Source organism: Varroa destructor, unplaced genomic scaffold (genome assembly GCF_002443255.2).
Source record: "Varroa destructor unplaced genomic scaffold, Vdes_3.0 BEIS01000004.1, whole genome shotgun sequence".
Taxonomy (NCBI): Eukaryota; Metazoa; Arthropoda; class Arachnida; order Mesostigmata; family Varroidae; genus Varroa; species Varroa destructor.
This window is the reverse complement of record NW_019211457.1, coordinates 22070433-22096060: the sequence shown is the minus strand read 5'-3', so window position 1 is coordinate 22096060 and position 25628 is coordinate 22070433. Positions and strand designations below refer to the sequence as shown.

The 25628-nt window shown below is 37.6% G+C and overlaps 1 protein-coding gene across 12 annotated transcripts in view; it reads left to right on the top strand.

Moving 5' to 3' along the window:
* Nucleotides 1-25628, top strand: part of LOC111250276 (uncharacterized) — a 77618-nt gene that overhangs the window by 37892 nt on the left and 14098 nt on the right. For all 12 annotated transcript variants that reach the window (XR_015326084.1, XR_015326085.1, XM_086986584.1 and 9 more), the window contains 6 exons: nt 4383-4626; nt 10664-10975; nt 13181-13408; nt 17432-17590; nt 20941-21121; nt 22283-22514. Coding sequence is in view for 10 of the 12 variants with exons in the window: in XM_086986584.1 (XP_086842710.1) it covers nt 4383-4626; nt 10664-10975; nt 13181-13408; nt 17432-17590; nt 20941-21121; nt 22283-22514 (1356 nt within the window). In the remaining 2 variants the exon portion in view is untranslated. The remainder of the gene's footprint in view (nt 1-4382; nt 4627-10663; nt 10976-13180; nt 13409-17431; nt 17591-20940; nt 21122-22282; nt 22515-25628) is intronic.

The window sequence follows — 25628 nt, the reverse complement described above, 5'->3', positions numbered from 1 at the left end:
GTGTACCATATAAATTTACAAGACACCTGTCCAAGGTGCAATATTCCAAGAAAACACGTTGAGATATCAAGTTTACACTTCTATGGCAGAATTAATCTTAAAATATATATAACTCAAGAAGCTATGTGCTTGACACATTTTTCAATTTATCTCGAAATAATCTCAAGTAAAGTAGCGGAATGAATGAATATCATGTTTCTTGGCTCAAAAACGAAAAGAATCAATTTTTTTTAATTCTAGAAGTGGAACATATTAACTGTGTGTGGTAAAAGACGCATAAATGGCTAGGACAATCATATGCAATTACATACCTCGGGATCTGCAGGTGTAATTTCTCACTACGGCTCTAAAATTCTATAATTACATGTTGCAATTTCTTCTTTAAGCTTTTTTGTTTGCCGAATGTAAAAATATTCACATCATCAGTAAACGACTCATACACGGCTGAAGTCAACAACGTATGTGTAACAAAGCGCGCGTAATCAGGAGACCCTCTTCGTCTTTATCACCATCGCCCTAAAATATTATAACTGCTTGTTGCAGTTCCTTCTTAATGTCTTTTTGTTTACTAAATATGCAGATAATTAGGTTGTCAGCAAACGACTTCGCACAGCTGAAGTCAACAGCGTATATTTAGCAAAGACTACCCTAACAGGGCTTCATATAGACGAAGCATAGTATTTCTCAGTATCGAGCTTACGTACGAAATGTTTTGTAGTAAATAACTGTTTTATCATGGACGCTTTGTGGCTTACCCTGTCGAACGTACGTGAGAAATTGAGGAATTAGCGAGCCGCATCGATTTCCGCCGGTCATATATACTTCAGCAAACCACCTGGATCGGTGCCAAATATTTGTTATACCAGGGGCAAACGTTTGACATAAAATTTAGAACTTTTTTTTGACACAATCATTTTAAATCAGCCAAAATAAGACGTATGATTTAATTAAATTTAATATGAAGAAAAGTACATCTGTAGCGCAGTGTTATTTAGTGTAATTGTTCCCCAATAACTATGATGAATCCATTCTGTGCAAAACATTAAACTTTGAACTCAATCGTGATTGTGTTATTCATGACAAATTATAAAACTGTACCATTTTGTTAATACGTATTTGAATATTGTTTGTTTCTTTATTTTACCACACTTATCGTATAATGCAAGAGTAGTCTAAAAAGTTTTTAGCTTCAACATAAAGATGAAGCTACTCGTTAGAACTGTCATATCGTTTCTACAAAAATTGAAAAATTGAATATTGCGCCGTCACGAAATGTTTGCATTTAAAAAGGCAATGTATGGGTACACCGCTAGGTTTCCGAAAGCATGGAATACTCGAAACGGCCGATTGCAAACGCTGAACCGACTCTAAAAAAGGTGACAGCAGCCCTATCATCGGAAAATAATGAGTGTTTTTTGAGATATTATTGATTGAGTTACATTAACTTTACCAGAGCGGGCTTCCAGCGACCTTTTTTTTTAGGAGGTTAGGGTTTTATCGAGTGAGGTGGCCATCATATTCGTATTTTGCAGGTCAAATTGCAAACTTCTGCTTAGAGAAATTATAGAGTTGAAAACATCACTGGAAAAATGTATAGACTTATAAGGAAACTTACGTTGAGAAATAAAACAGCATTTAGGAAGACAGAATTCGTTTCTGTTCAAGTTATGCAGACTGCGTACGTAAATGTCGCTGGCGGAGTTTAAACCAGCGACTCCGATGTTTATCAGCGAAAGATTACACTATAGGTTAATATTTTGGTAAATCTGCGAAACTGTCGACGAAATATTAACTAAGTTAACCTTTTTTGCAGTTTGCCTAACAGTCGCTGAAAATTTGTGAAAATTATTATACTGGGAAGTTTTCGTGTTTTCAAATTCTAGAGAATACTTATCATCGAATTTGAGAGAAGACTTCCGTCTTTCATCTCCTTGCTTGATTTTGCTTAAATAGTTGGAAACTGATGAAACATGGATTATCTCAGTTTTGTGTCTTCTTCAGCTGGATGTATATTTTTCTCCGGAACATAGGATTTAACTGAAATAGAAGAAGAACATAAATGCAACATGCTACCAAAGTTGCGAAAATCTGGTAATGAGAGAATGGAAATCACTGCAGGAGGGTTTCAGGTCTGGGTCAGGTAAAATCCTAGACTAACGCAGCCTGTACTGTCAGATATCAAGTTTACATTTGAAAGTAAAATAAAAAGATTTGAATATATATTAGCAATTTTAAAGTCGAGTTCAGTTATTTTCTCAAATAATGAGGTACACGCAGTGCGTTAATAGATTAGCTAAAACAAAGCAGCTAAGTTAATGGGACATGGGGCATTTTTAGGACAGTCCATAGGAAAGCGAGATCATTCCAGAAAGATAAATATTTACTGAAATGAGTGAAATAAGTCCACCAAAATAACGAAAATATTGACTTGAAATGAGAAATTTATTATGCCGATAGATGCAATGGGATAGCATAGTTAACACAACGAGGCAGGGGAATCGCAACATTCGTAAATATCTCAGTTTGCAATCGAGCAATACCTTATGCTACTGGAAAATTAGAGGATCACTACCAGAGGAGAACTACAATCGATCGTTGGATGCGACCAAGTAAAATGGAGTGGTTGGTCGCATTAAGTTGCACAATGTAACGGGGTTGCTGAGGGTATTCTAAACGATTGGTCGGCTCAGGAAAAAGAATTTCTGTAATGAAGTAGCTGTTCCGGGTCGATGAACTTGGTATATATAAGTATATATATATATACATACGACTCGTATTCAAACGCTTCCCTTCAGTAAATATACGGTTTTCCCTATAGAACACGCTGATGTGTTAGCTTGAATGTTAAGCGGCATCGCATCGTGAATTGAAGGTTGAAACATGAAAAAGAGAAAAACGAGGAGTCTATGTGGATGGAGTGATTTTCAAACTTGACGTCGCTTAGATGAGTAAAGAGTTGAGGCGATCTTCGACAGCGCTCAATGCGATGCTTTTTAGGTAGAAAATTCCATTTTTAAACAAGTGAATTTAAGTAGTTCTCTCAGTTACAGACTTTTTGCAATATACACCCAACTTTTTTGGGATTGTTTTCGAAGCACTTTGGCCTCGGTGGAGCGTTTTTTACGACTCATAGCAGTTTCATGAATAAAAAGTCAAAAACGTCAAGCAATAAACAAAAAAGATCATAAGCGAATAATACTGAATGTTTGGGACACATCGAAGCTAAATTGACGTCGCTTGTTTATTGGCTGCGTCTTAATGAGGACAAATTTTCAGACGTATTTTTTTCATGCACCGGTAGAAACACACCTAACGAACATGTTTATTTCATTGAACTTCTCTTTGTTTGAAACGTCACGTAAACCAAACCGAGAAAATAAGGACCTGGAAGTGAAGCATTGTGGCTTACATAAAGAAGCCAATAGCCTATCAATAATCCCATTTCAAGACAAGCCTTTAATGTGCTGCATTAAAATTAGTTATTAACATCATCATACATGGAGTTTGTGCATTTTTTAACGAACTTTGCTTTTTTGGTCTAATCCCTATTCTGGATCTTGCGTACTGATGTATAATTTCTTACATCATTTGTATACACTATTATGCCTTGTTTTAGGCAGTTAATTTTAGTTTACTACCTTGGTAACAATCTGTCCGGTTTGAAAATAGTAGACCATAGCAGAATTTTTTTGATATTTCAGAAATCAGGCCCCGACCGCCATAATAATAAATTAATCTTTCGATTCTAAAGTACACGGGCTTTCTTCTAACACCAACAGCTGTGAACAAATGCACGCCCGCTACAACAAGGAACTGGCAAAAATGTACCCCGAACACCTCCGTCTTAATTTAGCATTTAGCGTGATCTAGTGTTAGTACACCAATTTACGAGTGATTATGGGCTTGCAGATAATATGAAGGAGCAATACGATCGAAATTGAAATAAGCGCAGAGAAAGTAAGCAGACATAAGTTTTCGTGGTGACTTAAACCTTTGGAATGCTAATGGTTTCTTTTAAAATGCACACTAGTAGTATATGCATACACATGTATAAAACCGTCCAATTCTCGTTTAGTGAAAACTACGTTTAGAGTTACGAAAATAAATTAAGTTTAGAATTGGAGTGAACTCAAGAAAAAACAGCCTACCTTTTTCTAGCTACGAATTTACCTCTTGATTCTACCTACTCGAATACAAATTGTGATTTGGTGAAGTAATGTTGAAAGATAACATGAACGAATGTATTGCGCTGATACCGATAAAGCCTACTATTCGAACTATGAGTGTAAACTCTAACGTTACGTTTCAGTGTTATTACACTTTGGGTCTATTTCAACGCTATTTCAACACTGTGGCCTATCTCTTTTCATTGATGAATAAAGAATAAAGGAAAGTCTGATGGCGCAAATGAGCGAAGAACAGCATAATATGGGTCGAAATGACCAAAAGCAGCAGTCAAATAAGGGAGGCGGACAACTTGGAGGTCTAGATCATACACAAAGGAAAACTAGTAACATTAGGCAAGGAGGACTGAGTCATAAGGAGGAATCTCAGAAAAAAGCCAGTGACCAGGAAACTGAACGAGATGCAGGCGATGACACTAAATGTGAAGAGCATTCTCCACAGGTAAGACAATTTCGAATTTAACTATTAATAATGTCCTACACAGTATAATTGTATTGTGAATACAAATTGCTATTTATTTTGAATTTGAAATATACTTACAATACTTGAAAGTTCAATTGCTGATGGGCAGGCTGGTCTTCAGATGCCTGGCGTTTGATTTAGAAACAAAATGAATAAATCGCAACTACGGTTGTAACGCGTCTTGATGTTGCGAGATTCATTGCAATTGTTGCTGTTGTACGAGATTTTGACACTATCTTCATTTATCGATAAAAAGAAGATACAAAACCCATTTTACATCATAGATCTCTTAAATGTGCCAATGTTTATTTTCAAAAACTATACTTAACGAAAATTAACATTTTCGTTTGAGACGTGAATAACTACCAAACATGCGATATAAAAATATTATTCCACCAAAAGAAAATCCTGAAACAGATAGAAAATATTTCGAAATCAATTGCAACGTACCTTCGATTCCAAAAGCCCTCGAATATTGCTGTAGTGGCATGCCAAATATACTATGCGATAATTACAGTGTAAGCATAATCGCTATTCAAGGAAGACACCTTTGGACATGAGCCTAAGTGGTGTCATCGAGAGGGGCCACGGCAACGTACGCAAATGTAGGTTTCGTTTGGCTCATGATACGATTTATTAGCACGTACATGGTGGAAGCTATGCGCTACGTCGCTGATTACTTGCCCTTTCTGTGTAGCTCCCTAGATGTTTTTTCACCATATATTCGGAAGAAAAAACTTTAGGTCGACGCTAATCATTTGTTTTTCCGATTGTCGTACGAAGTCATTTTTAGTAGATCTAAGTGGCGTTGAAGATCTTTAACAAATCGAAACGTATCCATTAAAAAATACACGTAGTGATTTTAACTGGATGTGTGCACGTCCAGCGCTCTTTTGGGAAACGCAGTACCTAATTTAACTTATGCCATTTAAACTATGTTAAGGTTCCCCAGACGAGTTTGATGCCATATAAGATCATTGCTGCGAGCTTGATATTAAAGAAAAAGTACAGGCCTCTTTACAGTTACGCTCGCAATCTAACACATTGTATAACATTCGGTGTAACAAATCCTGGAAGAGGATATAGCCAAACCTGCGTGGCAAACATGCTTCACATATTCTAGTGGGAAAAGTACAATATCTAGTATCCGTGCCTTTCGAAACTTCATAGCTCTTTGGTCTTTTCCGAGTTGCTTCCTAGATCACGATTATCACGTATAGTTGAAGGCGGGCCGATGTCTGCCTAACTTCACCCCGCCCGTGAACCGCGAGATTATCATCGTCCAGTAGAACATGTCAGGTCTCACAGGGTTGCGGGTACCGACTATGCTGCTTAGGAAATCGTTTAAGAGAATTGAGAAAAGTAAAAGCTGAGGTTATTGCTCGGAGCCTCTCCTGTCATTTGGTGAAATGGATGTACTGTTGGTGGGGTATTTTGTATCGCAATGGGCTTCTCCTTGTAAAACCAAAGCCCTGAGTTGGATGAACTCTTATGAATTTTTGCCTCGACGGTTCCAAACTAAACCACAGAACCAAATTCAGGGCTCTTGGTATTTCGTTAAATCGTCGTGAAATCGACGAGTACAGCCTAGATAAAGTATTTGGTATTTTTTATCATTTTTAAGCAATCATTATTATTTTCCGTTCTGTTAATTTCCGTTAATTCTGGGATCATGCCTTGAATTTCCAAAAAAGTGGAAAGACGCATGAAAAATATGGCAGAAAGTACCTTGCGGCAATAGCTTCTTTTACCAGTTAACCTTTACAAGCTTTACTTTCGAAAATCACCTTTACCCGTCAGGATAACGGCAAAGGGTATTTTCTGCAACTTATCCGGTTTATTCATGTAAACAGACCACAATTTAATTCGATCCTAAGCCTTGTTAGTGTATGTTAAAAATACAACTCACCAAAATTCAATTTTCTTAGCGAACTAATCCGCAATTCCTTATTGTACCTCTCGAATATGTTACATGTATTGCTGTACATATCTGAATACGTTTGATCATCAATACTTACGTTGTTCCTTGATTTTGTTTTAACACGTTCGTGGACCGCGTACAGCTGCAAGTCTCTTACACGTCATGAAACTGTGTCTCTCTAATGACAGCTAGTCATTAAACATACAGTTTGTAATGCACCGAACTGTGTCATCTCTTGTTTTGAGAGAGTTTTAATAACATTGTTACTAGCGATTTCCTCAAAAGACTCGCATGGTATGTCGCTGTGCAACGTAGTAGAAGTTAATAGTGGTGTACTGTACATGGTATAAATTAGAGACTTCGCATCGCTCAAAAAAATACTCCATGTTATTGTAAGTGTTGAAGGCTGAATATTTCAATACGGTTCTGACTGACGATAAACGGAAGAGTATGATAAAATAACACTGGAAGACGAAAAGCTGTAAGCAAGACAGATAAAAGTATACAAGAGAACCACATCACCGGCTAAAAAACGATACGCCCAATATGCAACAAGTTTGAAACTCTGGGTGCAGACCCTCAAGTGTCGCATAGTTATTATGTCGCAGAAGATGCCTACTTAATGTTAGAACAAAAACTGGATCAGCCTAAGGTCAATGTATAAAAGGGTGATTGACCCTGTATTTTCTCATATAGTTGTTACAAGAGGTGATACCTCTTTATGCTACGCGATATTATTCTGCCACTGCTCAAGAGGCAATATTGTTGGGGTGTTTGTTTTTCAGTAACTGGCTAATACCTTTTTGTAGTAACCGTGCATCGAACGATATTTATAGCAAGTACGCTACATATAAAAGATTCCAAGGGAATCAAATTTAGAATTTTAAATAAGCTGGACAAAATTCAAACTCTCAAAATAGCCATAGATTTCAAAAAATGCGGAAGTATCAAAAAGACTAACTGTGGTAGCATATTTCGACGGCTCAATCAATAATTAATATTCTCCATTCTAAAACGGCAGTTAATTTTTATATAAAAATCTCTCAAAAGATAATATAAAAAAATCTCGAGCTTTCTGAATCAAAACTTCGCTTAAGATCATTGCGAGGAGGACTTGTCATACGCAGATCATCCTCGGATTGTGTACAAACCACATCAAGCTAGCAATAGCGTAGGTCGGTGATTTCGTGAAAAAGTTTTTAATTTCTGTGGAGTTCGTCCAGCACGAAGAGGCTGGGTAACAGTTTGTTGCCTTGTTCAAGATTTTTTTCTTGTACTGAAATAGTGGATGAACACAAGCACATACGACAGCCAGCCACCCAAAGTGTGTCTTCACTTGAAATGCTCTACTATGTACATATCTGTATGTCAAAAATATTACTTTTATAGTTTATATATATATATATATGGTTTTATAGGCTTTAAAGTAACATATTTCAGATAATATAGGTCACGTCTATTGGCACTGCTGTTATTCAAAAGCCGATTTTTGAATAGTTGATATCCTAGGATTGCTGGAATGATTTTATCCAAACTTTAAATAAAGCGCGTCGATAATAACTAAAATATCTCCGAAAATTCTATGTTTGTGTTCTATGCTATGTTTTACAATCTCAGTACGATAAAGCACATGTTGCCTAGGCCCATGTGCTGTTTATAATCAAGAGACGTAATCGAAAGTAGCCTAAAGATGATTTTTTCGCTGTCGTCCTGGAAATTTTGATGTGAAGGATGCCTCTTGTAGTATTGGACCACAGGTAGAAAAAGCTGATGAAATTATCACGAAAGTTAAATAAGACTGAGACATCAGTTGCCACGATTTTATCAAGGAACGTCACCAGTTTATCACCAGTTATAAAGCATTTGGACACACGTGGATACAAATCTCGGGTGCCACCCAAATCGACACAAAAAATAATTACAATCCAGACAAGCGCAACAAGATCGACCCATTTTTAAAGCAGTATGGGTGCTAAAAAGTGGATTGTGCACAATAATGATATGAAAATGAAAAAAAAAAGTAAAAAATGTGTTTTACAATCTGTGGCCAAGCCCAGACTGACGCAAAGATGATGCAGCATGTTTAGAAGGAATAGAAAGGTATCGTACATGATGAGTTCCTGCTGCCTGGTAAAACGATTGCTTCTAATTTTTACTGTCAACAACTAACAAAATTACAAGTCATTGAAAAAATCCGAAGCTAGCGAATAGAGAAGGAGTCGCCATTCACCGTTAAAATACTAGACCGTATACATCTATAGCTACTACAAAAATTGAAAGTACTTGTGTTTTGATGAATCAGGTCTATAGCACTTGATCTTTCATCACCAGGCTATCAGTTATTTCGATCTCTGTAAAACCTTTAATGGAAGAACGCAAGAATCGCTTGTGAAAATTTTTCATCCAGAAAGCACAGATGTTGCAGTGTGGTGGGATTATGGTCTTGGAAAAAAATGACAACAAATCAAAATTACGCATATTTAGTTTATTATTTTAGAATACAAAAATTGTTCACTTCAATTTTGGTTTGATAATGGCTAATACTTTTTTTTCAACAGCATAATATATATGGAAGAACACTCGTTTAGCTTTGTCATTGGTCCGGAGGAACGGTTGCTTTATAGCGGTAGAGGTTAATTTACTCACGAATTCACGTTATAATATTTGATTCACTAAAATTTTGCCACGCATACCCGGTGAGGTATCTTCATACAGTGGTTGGTATTTGCTACCATTTAATGGTTTTAACTCTGCATTACACAATTTAGGCTATTACGTGATTTTATCGCATGTATGTGGAGCGGGATTTGATTCTTTCAAAATCGACCAGCGGGCGGCGTAAGCACGGTCCTTCGACACCGGGGAGGAGGGTGCATGTTACAAGTCCGCCGTAATAGGTCACCACAACCAAACCTCCCGTCGCTTTGAAGTACATCCTTTGTCATGATAGTACTCATATTCATTTTGGCCGTTCGCCCTACCCAATAGACCTTCTACTCATTTGGATTGTCGTCGGAGTGCATACTTTCATGTATTGTGATTTTTTTCCGCAAGCTGCACCGGTGCACAGCTTAAATATTTCTGTTTAGAATATAATATGCTATTAAGCGACGGACAGTTTTCTCTACACTTGATTCACCCTGTATCAGTTAAAAAAAAATTATGGCCTCGGCTGCCCGTTGAACCACGAGTTGTTAGGACGGTAGAGGAATCTTTGCCTAAACAAAAAGAATTCTACTTTCGCATTTCACTAATTACTGTTGCCAATCGATAGATCCTTAGTTAATACGCTGCGATGTTCACATCGTTGTACAGGTTTGTGGTAATCGAGATAACGGGACGATAGTACGAGCTGCACTCCTGTTACCAAGCAGGAAGGGGCTTAACGCTGAAACAGCACGTTTTCTAAATACGCTCCCTTCAGCAGGTGCCCGATCTTTCTGGTGTGTAATCTTGAACTACGTAGACTAATTCAGCTTAACGAGTTAGCCAGTCGTCATGAAAAAGAACGAAATGTGCCGATCTTGCGATTCTTCAAGTGCTACCAAAAAAACTTTAAACTGGAAGTTCACATTTAGCTTATTAATTAGAGACTCGCTGAACGACAGTCCTCTGTAACAATACGAAACATTTAAACGAGCCAGCCTCTTTTAAAGGAACGCGTTTGTATGGATTTATTTAAAAGCTACCTTATGTCTCCCCTGTACCGATTTTGAAATCCAAAGTCCGGGCCACTTTTGCATATATGTTCGTGCACGTCCCAAAATCATTCATTCCTTCAAGTTTTCATTCCTTCGCAAGCTACTTATACTCCACAGTCCATCACTAGGGATTCTCCTAGTGGAATTTTACTTGGGGGCCATTCGCAATTACATAAGCAATAACTTACCACACCGCCAGTCATTCACCTTTGTCACCAAAATTAACGGGCTGGTCACGTGTTATTGTTAACTCGCAGAAATGTCTCAGAGTGACTCGCTCTTCGCTTACGTAGCTAATTTCCTATCTTAACATTTGACCCATTATATATATATATATATATATAATGGGTCTATAATATATATATATATATAACGTATGTATTTGTGTTTCCAGCTTGCTCCGCTAAATACTCATTTATCTAGAGGATCATATCCGTTACCTGCTCGCAGGAACGATCCGATCGAACACGAAGTTGTTCCAATGGTTCTCAGCCCGCGCACCCTACGCACTCGACGAATCGCCGAGGCAGAAAAGGAGATGCAACTCAGTGAAATTGCCAACAACTTGCGAGATGATTTACATAGAGAGATTATTCAAAGACAAATTGATCATCATGGCGATAACGTAACAGAATTCGTAAATCATTATTCTTGCTACCTTCCATCAATGCGAAATCCTAACGTGGACGTACGACGATTCCAAAGGGTTGGTAGTGCCAAAGCTTGACTACTATTTCTCGTTTGATATGTTTTATGACTTCAATAGCTTTAGGAGATATTAAGAGGATTTAATGAAGTTAAATAAATTGTATGTTAGTTTCTAGCTTCAACGTAATAATGAAACGTGGCTGTTTCGGTGCTAAATTCTCTATGCCTGACAGGGTAGATAAACAGAATGTATCAGTTTTTTAGAAGTTTCCCGACCTAATTATCATAAAGTCTTCTTTCAAAAAGGGACAAACGCTGTTGCAATTAAAATACATAAAAGGTATTCAATCTCACTATCTGTGCTTATAATTTTAGAGCCTTAAGCCCATGTAGCTGCCAAAGAAGTCAACCTGGTATCGAGTTCTGAAGAAAACGTAAAAATGGATTTCTCAAGAATTGAGCCTCGGATAGATGAAAACACGCCTAGTATACCCTAAATATAACTTGCGCAACTATTATAAGCAAAAACCGCCTCTAGGTTAGCCAAAGACAAGTAGCTCATCGTTGTTTTTGTTGATGTTTTGAAGTGCAAATACAAGTTCCGTGGCTTTCAGTTCCCCGATCCAGTTACACCAGTAACAGACTGCTATTTCACTTAAGGTTTCCACGCCCGGTGTCTTTACAGCCCTTCAATAAAATCTGCTAACGCTCTCGTAAGAAACTCAATGACCGAGCGTAGTTTTTGGGGTGAACGACATCTTTATATTTATACCCATTATTCTCGAATGATACTCAGTCAGTTCATAGTTGTAGATAGCCATATTTTTATGCATACATTTACGCAATTTTGTGCGCTAATGGTACGTAGTTTAAAACCTATTCAAGTTTGTCACCCTTGCAACACTCCGTGTAATTTAATATACCTTTACGGAGAATGGGCCAATGGTGGAATATAATCGGTGGAATATTGTATAATTGAGCAATGTTCAGTTAATTGCAATAACTGAGCGATTAAAGCAAAGACCGTGTTTGTATCCTACCCAAAAATTGTGTACATTACTGTAAAGCATGCCTCTAAACTGACTGAATTTGACGCCTTGAGAATTAGACTATAGAGACCCAAAGACCCCCAAAACGTAGAAATAATTTCGAAATCTTTTTGTTTTTTTTTTTGTTTTGACCGTTGATTCATCAGGACTTGTCGATGTGTCCCCTTGAACCACGTAGAAAAATATTCTTTACCATGTCTTAACGGATGACAAAAGCTTGCTTGCTTTACGTACCTAATTTTAGCCAGTAAAATCACCTTAGTCGGGCAGATAGAAGGTTCAAGTGCAAACGTTTGAAATTGCGGCATCCAGTTGAACCTGATTCGTTTGAGGTAATTGATGTACCAAACGTTGCCAGCTCACTGGGTACGCTGGCTTGTCGTAATTAGAATTAACTTACTCGAGGCTTTTTGTGTGTGTCCCAATTTTCTGAGTCGGTACGCCGTGTCGGCTTTAGAATACTTTAAAATACATCTTTCTTTCGCTCGGCTGATGAAAAATGCTACAGCAATTGCGAGCATAGCAACTTGGAAGTCGAAATTGTACCCAAGAGCATATAACTTAGAATTGAAAAAGGAAAGCTTACACGGATTATGTGATATACTGTTTTGGGGATTAAATCTTAATAGGAAAAATGTCAGGTGTCCAGATAAAGGCACTGCGATCTTGAGTTTTAAAATTAGTACCATTTCTGCAAAGGTGGTAGGCCTGAAACGCTCTCTGCTATATCACTGCTGTGTATGTGGTTTTGTGTGTTTATATAGTATCAAGCTTATTCAAGATTTCGCACATGTCAGTAAAAACAATCACGAGAGAGCTACATGCTTTGGTGAATGCAGAAATTTACAATTATAGTGAGCAAGCTTAAATGTTTCGAGTCTTATATCCGGTATTGGCGCAAAAAACTGTTTCGAACGGCTGGCTCCCAAACGGCTGGTTCTTAATTTTTTTAAAAGCGTAATGTGTAAATTTGGTTTACAAACAATGACATTCACATCTAGGTATTCGGCACGGTTGTATGGAACTGGGACATATTTTCTGGCTACAGTGAGATGCAAATAGTCAAAGAGCAACGTTTATTTAAACGTCGATATCGATGTTCTTCTTTTCTTCAAACTAAACCTTCTGAAAATTTCTTTGGATAGCTTGCATTTTAAAACGAATATAAGTTTGATTGCATTTTTGATCTGTCACTTGAATGTCAATTTCTCCAGGATGTGCATACACCAAATCTAGAGGAGTTAAATATAAAAAAGACGTCGCAAGTGCTGATATCAGGTATTCACGGAGCACCAGAAAGCGGATGTTCTGATTCGAGTCCTCCACCCAGGTGCAATATCTCTCCTCTAAATCTGATATCACCGCCTGGGCAATATACATTATATCATATCATGGAAGGCAACACTCAGGACTATCTTCACCAAAAACTTTCAGCCGAACAGGTAAGCTTAGTTCTAAAACTGCTTGTGTACTTAACTACTCTTGTTGTAGAGTATTTCCCTGGTGCTTCACTCTTCTATGACAGCGACTGTCATATATGTGTACAATATATACAAGTAATTGTGGCCTAGAGGCGATACGCCAATCATGTCTTTTTAACAAGATAACGTACGTTTTAGAAATTTAAAATAATTACCATAATGTGAGATAAATGAGGTTTGCTGTAATTCCAATAACGACATTATCATGTACACCGTACAGACACCGCTTTCACCTGCAGTAAGCATCGTCAACATTAACTCATTATGAATCGAATTATAGAAGATGTATTAACAAAGCCAAGTCCGAGATTATGAGGTTTAGAGCAAACAGTAGGCTCTTCACTTCTTCTACTTGAGATGCAAAATAAAGTCGAATTTATAAGGCATTTTTAATCGACTTTGTGTTATAAGCTGTTTTTTGGTTCACAGGTGCGAAAAGAACAAATATGAAAAGCCTTTATTGCAGTCTGGTATTTCTCGTTAGGAAGTTTTAACTGAGCTGAAATACGTCACATATATATGAAGAATGTAGTTAAGTATAAATCCAAATCTTTCCTACCTTTGTTTATTTACCCATCTCTCTCCTCGAAAATTATTTATACTCTCCGGTAAGGTCACTGTAATTTCATTGGACAGAATATTACGTCGACTGCAGGTTCTAAAAGTGGGGTTTACAGGTAGAAAAAAAAAAAGCAATACTATTCTATTTCGCCTTTCGTCGAGGCTAAACAGCGGCCGAAGCAGCGCCGAATATTTGTAGCGTGTACAGAGAGGACTCTGGGAAACTGGTTTGCAAAGCTCAAGAAAGCCGTTCTGGGACTGGACGATACACTTTTCCCCAGTCGGCCACTTAAGGTTGCTAAAGACTGATTAAAAGCACTTTTAAGAGAGAACGGCCGGCAAAGAGTTTGTGAATTAGACTGAACTGCAGTCATAGAACCATTGACAGGTACATAATATCTATAGGATTTATTCAAAAGCTAGAAGCAGGCATGCCTCCAAAACTAAGTGAACACCATAAAGGAATACGTCTTATAATTGCTTCTCAACATTTTATCACACCGAGCAATGCTCGGTCACAATGACAGGTTTCTGCGCAAATTTGCCACCGGTATATATCCATGTCATTGTTAAGTAAAGGAAGAAGTGGGTAGCTCCAGAAAATATACTTAAGGTCAGAGTTATGTCAGATCTTTATTCCAAAAAGGCCATGATTTGGTGTGACCCGAAAGGTTTATATACGAAGCCATGTTTGGTAAAACAAGAAGCTCCTATATATAGCCAGCTGCACCGGGTGAACGTGGCTAGCCACCAGAGTGAGCCTCTCTTACACTCACAATATTCCCCAGATTTCGTTCCGATGGATTCTCACCTTTTTGCGATGACTGGCGAAAGGAGTAATAACGTAAATGAGACAGTGAAGAGGGTCTTGAAACCTGGCTGGGCAAGTTCCTCAGCACCAAGCCTAAAGATTTCTGGCGAAAAGGACATAAGTTGGTTGAGAGATAGGAGAGAATTGGGCGAGAATATAATACAATTATTTCTAGCGAGAATTTGAATAAAGGGTGCGTTTTATTAGATTTATAAAATAAATTACTGCAGTTCTAACCTAATATAAGCCAATTAAGTAAAGCCACTTAGAATGCCACACAGTGTCTTATTTGATGCACACCATAAATAAATATTCGCGTACGGTAAATTTCATGTAAAAGCTGCCTTCCTCTACCTTTAAGTGGTTGCGCGCGCTAGAAAAGTAGTTTTAAACTGCTGTGAAATAGAAGGCTTTTACTGATACGTGTGGTGCAATGTCTGTTTATTAGATCATGTATGAATATTCGAGCCATTACGCATATTTCGGATCTCCGTTTCCGTTGCAGGAAGAGATATGTTTCAAGATGTATAGCAACTAAGTTACCCTCTCGTCTGTACGCGGACAATGACGTTGTTGTGCTGAATATTTTTAAAAAATTTCAGCCATTTCGGTGGTTTTGTGATTACATAACGAACTCGTAGTGGGATTATGAAAGAACCTTACGAAAGCAATGAACTCTAATAGCCAGGCCAATAGAAGAAAAGTGATCACGAAGGGAAATTTATAATAAGTATCAAATATAAAAAATATAATCTAAATATCAAAATGTATACTTAACAGTACAGCTCGAAAAGCTTTAAGAAAAAGAGAGCAAAATCAAAAATGGTGCAAAAGACAGCAAGGAAAAAGGAGTGGCAAAGCGCGAAGTCACTGTGCATAAGGATCCCCTGACACCGTACGGCTTTAGATGTCGTAAATCAGCCAAAAAACTTTTGTGAATTGTGCATAAGAGTATGTTTTGAAGGGGCCAACTTTAGAATTAGAAAGCAGTGGCATAATTCCCATTTGCGATGTGAGAGCTCTACGTTTCGTGAACGCGATTATGGAAAAATGACAACACAGTGAGGCGATTCAGACGAAAATACTATCTCAGATAGTTGCCGGGTACAATATGTATTCATGTATGACAAGTCATTGTGTCATAGAAGAATGTGACTCAGGTATGTTTACTGCTAACAATGCTGAAGTTTTGCCATAGCCCGGAAGTTCACTCGATTTGAATCGGGCGAAAAACATGTGACAGTATATCAGAGGGTGGGTCAGACTCTGAAAGGACATCATGAACAACTCAGAAATCAAGAACACAATGTTCCAGTTATGGACCCACGACCTGGCTGTGACGGAAACATCCGGAAGTACATTCAGAGCATGCCAAACGTAAATTGCAGCTGTGGTCGCAGAGAAAGGTGGAAGGACTAGAAAGTAGTCTCATTAATCAGGCACTGTTAGCCCGATAAGAACTGACCCTGAGTTTTGAAAGAGCCTGTACATAGATTATATATAAAATAGGCCGTTGGTTAGGAACCGACAAAATTTTATGGAAGCCACATCTAAAAAGACATCCGTATATGTTTGACGGTATTGCTGTGTTATATTGTTAATAAGCTGTTTAGAGACGTTTGTTTGATCAAGTGTCTATTATTCGATTCATTATGATATCTTTGTTTCTTCACTAAACATCATGTATCATAAATGGCATAACTCAATAGATGATGACTCGCGCAGGTTCATAAGGAGCTAAAACATAGGAAGAAAAATTTTTGTAGTCTAATACATCTTTTTGTAGTCTAGTACATCTATCATTATTGGTAGATGAAATCGAGAAGTTTTCTGCAAAAAAATTGAGCTGACCGCCTATGTTGCTTTGTGATATAGTTATTCAAGTCTTGCAATTACTGCGCATTAAATCATAATTGGGTCAGAATACGCACAAAGCCGAGCCGTGTCGTCATATACAGCCGTATTTTGGCTGGTTATCTCTTTATTTCTAATCTATTATTTCTAAAAAGAATTTCCAACGTACTTAGCTCTCATCTCTCGTTCACCAGGTTACTTTCCAGTCCCTTATAAGCTGTGTTTTACAATCTGGTTGCAATCGTGTGTCTGTTGTTTTAACATTATAATATTTTTTCACTTAGTCCTTTACAATTTAATCTATATAGAACATATACACATTGTTTTTTTTCATATCATTAGTGCCGTCTATTTCTCATCGTTTAACCGCTGAGAAGGAAAAACATAGAGAAAACAACTTGTGCCCTCTATATATAAAAATATATATACGAAAAGAAAAATAGATAAGGCAAAACTGACTATGTCTGGTAAAAATTTTTAAAACCATTTTGTTTAGCGGCTGAATTAATATGATTGTGCGCAGCGTGGAAAGCGGTAATGCGATACAACTGTGAGCTGACGTTAAAGCGGGCATTAATCAACAAACTCATTTCGCCAACGCAATCATGAACACCATAACACGTTGTTTCCTTTCTTAGCTGGTTAACACAATACACCTAATTGTGTATACTAGAAAAATCGGCTTCACCTTTTATGTATAGTATCAAGATGTAATATTTCCAAAAGAAATAATAGACTTAATTTTTTTCATGCTTCAGCCTTCCGAAAAAGATCGCGCTGATAAGGGGTGTGCTGCAAATACTGAAAGTCAAAAACGTCTAGCAACTTCAATTAACGAAGAAAGATTGCCTGATAGCCCCAATGTATCTCATAAAGGAAGGAGGGATTCAGCACCAAATCACTTCGACGAAGAAAAGGTATGTTTAGAGGTTCAGAGAGACTTTGTAAGGAATGTTGCTAGCAAAATTATTCTCAAGGAAAACAAATTCATAGCAGTTAGAGACGGATGGGACTAGCCGGATAGTGCTGGTAACAGTCAGGCTGGGTAAATATATTCGTTTTTTTATGAGAATAAGGAATTTTAATCAAATGCCACACATCGTTCCGGTTGGTTGAAGTCGGCATCGGCAAAACTTGTAGAAGCACCTTTGCCGAATGACTAAATGGTGGAGTCTCTGAAGAAGCTTTATGCTCCTGTCGATAAAAGCTTGAAATTGACGGTTACGGAAAGATAAGAAAGATATACTCCCAAGCTAAGCGACTTATTTCTGCCTAGAAGGTTGATTCTATTCTGGTCCACATCACAACATCGATGACGGAGTTGCCTTCTAACATACGTAGGCTAATCAACAATAGTGTTTGATTTTTTTGGTAAACTGAATCTTTATGAATGTATATTAAACTTATAGAATAATAATATAGGTATATATATCTAATAGGTTATCTTTACTTATAGAATAAATAAAGATAACCTATTAGACATAGATTCGTATAGCAGTAAAAGGGTGTAGCAATAAAAAGGTCTTCCTAATTTTGAGCGTTGAGCGATCACTTAAATTAATGGGAAGTAAAAACTTTTTAGTCACGACTCCAAAGAATTAAGCAGGCAGATCAGCTAAAAAGGAGCACGAATTTGTGAGAAATGAGAATCCAAGCCTTAGTCACTGGTTACAGCGGAGAGCCATTTTTCAACTTAACCCAAATTTTCAACGAAGTTCACAGGGCCTATCACGAATAGCTAGGGGAGTCTCTCCTTTAGAAATTAGACTGCTCGAGTTATCGAGCTTTTGTGAGATCATACACATTTGCTAGTGACCAGCAATGTTCGACTTTAAAGATCACATTAGCCCTCGTCGGCTCTGTTGCTGGCTCGTCAGCAGTACGTGCATCAAAGTTTAAAAGACTAGTCAATCTGCGCGTGGAGGTATGCGCGACAGCCATGTCCAGCAAGTCGCCCACACGCGTATTTGAAGTTAGAAAGGCAGCAGAGTTGAAGCAGCTAATCTAAATAGGAAATTTATGATCATATATAGTTAGAATAGAATGAACAAGGGTGTATAAGCGTTAAATAGTGGTTACGTATGGATGGCCTGAGGTAAGAAAGGCTGTAAAACAGATTGTGACGCTTCAGTGTTGGGGAACAGATAGGCCTTCCGTCTTGATGGTTCGGCACAACATTTGGACATGGCGGAACCTGGATTCAGCGATACACAACTTGCTTCATAAAGTAACCGTTCCGAAACGGTCCTTCGAGAAGCTGGGACTGGGTGTTGCCCCAAGAAGCAGCAAGCCTTTTGCGTGTAGTCGCCATGTTAAGCCGGTACTCTGTATGTGCTTGATCGATTGACTGACATCCCGGACTAGATTAGAGTCAGCCACTTCTGGATGAATTAGCACCCAGACATCGAAGGCTTTCATAATTAGTCGGCACAAATCAAGAATTGTCGGTAGACCAAGCAGTTCTTCTTTTGTTTATCTGTTAAACAGGAGCGTCATTTTATAGCTAAATTCTCAATTAAGTGCGGTTTTCTCAAAGAATGCTGTTACGTAGTGCACTAATGAATGAGCGACTGTCGTTAGCCGTCCGGCATCGTCTCATACAAAGCTGGGTGGTACATTCATCTCGGTTAAGGGTCACAGTACTTAAGTCACGATAATTCAATAACGTAAAATCAAGATCAACCTCATTCGATTAATAGTAAAGAATGCAGCGCAAAAAACGATGTCCACACCTAGTAGCCACCTCCTTAGCCTGTGAATGTATGCTGAAGCCAGTATGAAAACGTTTCGAAATCTGCTGCACAGTTTTTTTAATTGTTCTTAGCAATTTTTTAAGTAATGTAATTCGAAGAAATGGTAGTTTCGGCGGCAACAAAACGTCTTTCTTACTCTGTCAAAGAGTTCACTACGGAATTTAGCTTTGCAGTTTAGACGACCACCTCGTTTACGCTTGTACTGATTCTCAGCAACTCGGCGTAGACGATTCTATATATACATATGTAATATATCATACAGTCATTCCTGACATATTGCACAGGATACGGATGGGTTGATGAAAATAATAATGATGCAATTGATCAAAAAATTTGCGGAGACAGGCTCACTCGTAGGACCGAACAAAAAAGCTTTAACACAGGGACAACGATATACACGCCTACCCAACGATCTTAACGCAAGGTTCGTAACACATTCGTTAACATCTGGGCCTGTGGAAACACATTGTGGTACGGAGTTTGAAGCGAATTGCATTTTCATCTCTAGAGGATGTAGTTGATTCAACAATTACAGTTCCAGGACTATCATACGTGTCAATTATCCATCGACCGCATATTAAATAACAGAGTACATGCCAGCGACTTCTTTGATCACTTAATCTTCTATGTAATTTTCATGGTATGTGAATAAGCAAAATTTTGCATTTGCGGCTCACAGAATGCTAGGGCAACTGTCGACCAACGACTTCACTTAAACGAGGAAACGAAGGTGTGAAGGGGGTTTGTTACCTTGGGATATCGCGACAGAACGGCAACAGTAATGAATAACGAACCGCACATGTTTCAAACAGTGGACCAGTATAAAGGCATTGGGTATCAATGACTCTTGGTTTTAACAAGATAAGGCAACACAGCGAGCGTAAAATAATCAATTTGTTTGCAACCACGTTTCTAACCGGACTAATCGGATGGAGTAGTTGTGATACCACGTGTACGCCTCAGCCCTAATGTTTGATTCGCTTCGAAATTTCATGAGGAGATATGAGGAAGACAGTGTGTGTCAAGCATCGCCGAAAACAATTCGCAGTCTAAAACACCGCATTCATAAAATAGTCGGTAAAACTGATGCATAGTAATATAAGTCTGTATATATATAATACAGAACCGGCATCAATATGTCCTTCTTACAAATGTATCGGACAGATAAATCCGCTTTTTTATATAATAATTTGCGTATCTTCTCCTACTTTATGGAATGAAAACTCTTTAGCTGTCAAAAGGCTTTTTTAAACGTACTAATATACTTCTTGTGGGCATCTTCACACTAGACCGGGTTACAAGAGGACGACATACTCGTTCACGCCCAGCTGGCATGTGTATATCGGCCAGACTGTACATTCGTGTATGATCTTTCATTATTGGCTGATATATGATGACGCGTGACTACGATTTCTGGGTCTTGTTATATGTCTGTGTATAAAGTACACGAAGTTATTTTAATCTGTCATGTCTATAGCGATAATAACTTAAGTAATCATCATGTTTGCCTTTAGGTAAACGAGAAAAATAACGCGGGTCGAAAGAATAGTGTCGTTCGTGGAGCGTCTCCCGAATCGCTGAGTTCACGAGACACGGAAGAAGTAAATTTAAGATTCCGTGTTAAGGAGAGTGAAGCTTCGTCAAGGTCCGAAACGCCGTCGTCGTCAATTGAATTAATTTGCTCTAAAGATGATGGTATGGGAATTGAGCAACAGTAATAATATGAAGTTTTTGAACTTTTAAAACTGTTTGTTACTGTTCAGGCTAAACAAATACATTTCGTAGTAACAGAAGAACCTCAACCCTTGCGTAAACCTAGTCTGTGTTTGGCTCAAGTTTATGCAGCCAGTTTTGGCTATAGCAAAGCTGACTGCATAAGCCATTTTCAAGCATTCTTACAAAAAATTTTTGCACGTATTTTTTGTCACAGAAGATATCTTGATAAACGTTGTGAGAACGAATCGTTATTTAGCGTTAATCTATAATATGGAGCAGTCAACAAATACGAGCGATTTAGCGTACAAATTTAAACCATTCAGTAGAGGTTTACGTACTCAAAATGTATATAGTTCGAATCTTCATATTTCGTTGGCGCAATGCTTGTGATGTCGCACGTTGTTGCTTTTTTCTCAGTGACCACTGCGTGGCGCAAATGTTTCTAACTTTGAGCACTTTGAGCACCTTAAATTGTACGGCCAGCACCAAATATAAATGAATACATAAATATGTAGAAACATTGGCTCTAATGAGACTTAATGATGGGCAGAATAAATAGAAGCTTCCCGTACCCAATAACCGTTTGTAATTTTTAACGCAGTTTCGCTAAACAAGTTTAATATCGTGAGTTACTGTGATCTTTAATATAGAAAATCTGGAAAAATGGAACTGAGGCATCATAATGACTAGATGATAAATATCGGTGCATACTTCGATGAAAGAGGCACAGCGGGGCAATATGGCATGTAGTCCAATAAACATATTTTCTGCCGATTATGTTATGATTAGTAGAAATGGAAAATCTTTTCTTAAAAGCTTTAATGCCATTTAATTCGCGCGTAAAATATTTGTTCGAGCAAACCATGAACTTATTAAGCTTATGCAAACTAAAGGAACATCTCATCTCCAGTAGATTACTGCGTAATATTATTTCTTGTAGTTCATTTTAGAACTCGGATATTTCTTCAGTCGAAAAGTCGAAATATTTCAAGAATCTTTTGTTAGAAAAAAAATGCCTCAAAAAACTCTTGACATTAGTTTTCTTTACTATGTAAGGCCACAAGGAACGCTGCTATTTTTGTACCAGAATCACTTAAACACCGTGTAAGAGCTTAACGAATACTTCAATCTATTTTGCAGGTAAGGATGCACGATCGGAATACGCGTTATTGATGGGGAAGAAAATAGATGAATCACCAAAACCTACGGCAATTCCACTTCCGCCTCCCAGTCGAAGACCCTCGTTGCGTTCATCTTTTAAAGAAATAGAGGACACTAGTGGTGAAACTTGTACTTTTACTCCAATGGCGGTTGACCTCGACTTCAAAGTTGACGGGGAAAACTTGAATACGGCTGTATCCGATAAATCCACGTAAGTTAGGTTCCGCGATTTATAACACGTACTAAAATGTACGTGGCTCTGGGTTCTCCTAGGTAACCTAAATAGTTAAATCCAACAAATGTCTGGTGACATTTTTAAATGCATCTAAGCATTTACTTAACCAGAGGAAAATTATCCCCTAATTCGCCATACATTCTCTTTGGAATTATCTCGATAACGATCTATCACACTAGGCTACTGACCGTTATTACTAACACAGATTTTACAATAATTTTTTTACTAACATAGATTTTATAATATATTAATAATATATTATAAAATCTATGTTAGTAAAAAAATAATAATATTTTAAGTCGGCCATACGAATTTTCCTAATTTTTTCGTAACCGCTTTACTATTATTTTAAATGTGATAGGCATGTGACTATGCAAGTGAAGATACATTCAAATCAACCCAATAACTATAGTCTAATCGATTGTGAGGCCATAGCTTGCCCGTATTAGTTGATTGAGCTGGCTATTAAAGCCACGTACTTGAAAAGCGTGCCTAGGCAGCAAAAAAACCGGCTAAGAATTTTATAGGTGGTACATATACGCGGTTGGCTTCATTTTTTTGACTATCGTTTTTGTGACGTCCCAATTTCATTTTCAGCATAATTTTCTTGTACATGCACTACTTTCTGCTCTAGCAATCATGGGTATTTATTAGTTGTTGTTTATATTAATTAATATATCCGCCTATTAAATATAATCGCAAGTTAGCATGACTGCCACTAAACTCGGTGCTAATTTGTGTGTTATTCGTTGGAGGGTTGGGCGTACCACCTGTGATACCACTAAATGCTTTAACTCGATGTCAGGGATTTACTTAGAAAACCTTTCATAACAATAATGTATGCTTACCTTAAAAAAATTACATTTGCGTTTTCATAGTGCATTTAAGTCTTTAGTTATGCTCGTATATTCCTTGAATTTTGTGTTCCTACTATGACTGATATTTTCTACTTGGCTTTTTTTTGGCCAGCATTTTTGTAGAGGAACCTGGGCAAAACGCAACTTTTCACTGCCACTAAATAAAGCGCTTGAAAAAATGAAGACCCATTCTATTACTGCCAGAATTCTCGCCGTATTTTAAACTCAATTCAAGCCACATGAATCCTGGTTATTATGTATTGCTGTTTCTCCGAGAGGCCCCCTCTCTAACATGTTCTATGACTAAGCCACCCATACGATTGATTCGATTACAAAAGTATATGCGCATTTATAATTATGCTTAGTGTATTATATTACTTTCCTAACTTTACCTAGGACTTTTATGTTATAAATAGAACTCATAGATTTATTTGCCTAATTATTTTCTATGAATAGCTGATGTTCTCGACAGTCTAAAATTTCATTATATATGATCCACTGAACCTTTTCACCTTCAAGTGAAGTTTTTATCAAACATGGACACATTGTTAGGCCTTTTTGCCGATAATAAGGCACAGCATAGGCTTCTACAGCCAAGTACTGAGTAGGCGTATACGCTAGTGCGTTAAAAAGGGATATCTGGGCAGTACTGCTCCCAGTTGCCTCACAGATGGTATTTGCATCTTGTAAGGAGATTTTCTTGACTAGTAACCAAAACCACAAATGGTGTATACCTATCATAGAGTTACCAGTGCCAGTAGAGTGCCAGGCATTACACTGTTGTTACACTTATTGATGTAAGATCTAACCCGACCATTTTTCTCAATAGTATTTCTGAACCTAAGGATTGTCCCTACAAGTATATATGAGATCTATTATATTTTACTAAAGCCCATTATTTTTGGAACATTGCGGTAGAACGAAACGTTTATCATCAAAATTTATATCAAGGCAAAAACACGCTTACAAAATTAATTTCGCTAACCTGGTACTATTGGAAGTAGCAGCAATTTATGGTGATCAATAATCGGCGAAATTAGTGTTCAAGTTGATGTGTTGCTCTTTACCCACACTTGTCATGTGGTATATGTCTAAATAATATACACATAAGAAATATGAATAGCTTTCAAAGTATAGCAGACATGAGGTAAATTCTATATGGATCTCTTAATTAGGGTTCCGTTAGTTAAGGACGGTGCAGTTGCAGCTAATACTCAGCGTCCTCTAAAATATATTTTTGAATATCATTTGCCTTTCTTTTTCATTTTGAAGAACATCACTATGTGAAAGTACATCTAGAGAGCAAAGAAGGAAAATAAATAAAGTGGAAGTGTACTTTTGAAATTATTTAGTTCGGTTGGGTAACGTTCTGAACATTGTACGTATATATAACGTGTCTTGATAAAGAAGGGCCAAAGCTTTCTAAAAATGTTCTTCTTGTGTTAAAAATGTCAACATATTAATTTTACATTTCTCATCATTCTTAAATGATTGCCAGCGTATTTGATTTGAATGACAAAAAGAGCCATACTTATTAAGGATTCAATCAGTAGTCTTTTTCAATAATTCAATAAGGCCTTGTGGGCCATTCCGGTTTCACTAGTGTAATAGGTGGTCAACATGACACTCATGAAACACAATTTTGCTGCAGTGGCTTTGCTTTCAAGTTTGTCTTGCCTTACGGCGATAAGAATGATGAGATGAGGGTGTAAAACTCTTTCACGTACAGGTGTTTCGGTAAACTCACCATTAAGATCACCTTTATCCGTTTCATATCTAAATATTCAAATAGACTTTTCGGTCATCAGTGATACAAGAATATCCGCTTAGTTTTTTAACCATCTTAGGGAAAACTGAGTAAGTCAAAGATCTGCCAATCGCTACTGTAATTCTTGATCTTGACGTACTTCGAAACACTTCTGTGGGAGAACATTGGTCACAAATTTTTGTAACTTATCTTTAGCTCTGCCGACTACTATACCTACTAGCCAATATGAATAGCTCCATATGGTAAAAGGTCGGAGATGCCTACTTCTCAGGGAAGCCAAATGGCATTTGAGGTATGAGGTAATATTTGTGTTGATTAAGACATATATCGCTAAGTAAGCAGAAGTGCTTTGCTCCCTCAGGAGACACATTTTCTAGAATATGGAGAAGTACATCTTCGGTTTTGTTCGCACCAGGCGTACCCCCACGCCCAGTCCACGTGTAAAAATAAATGCTTTTTGATTTT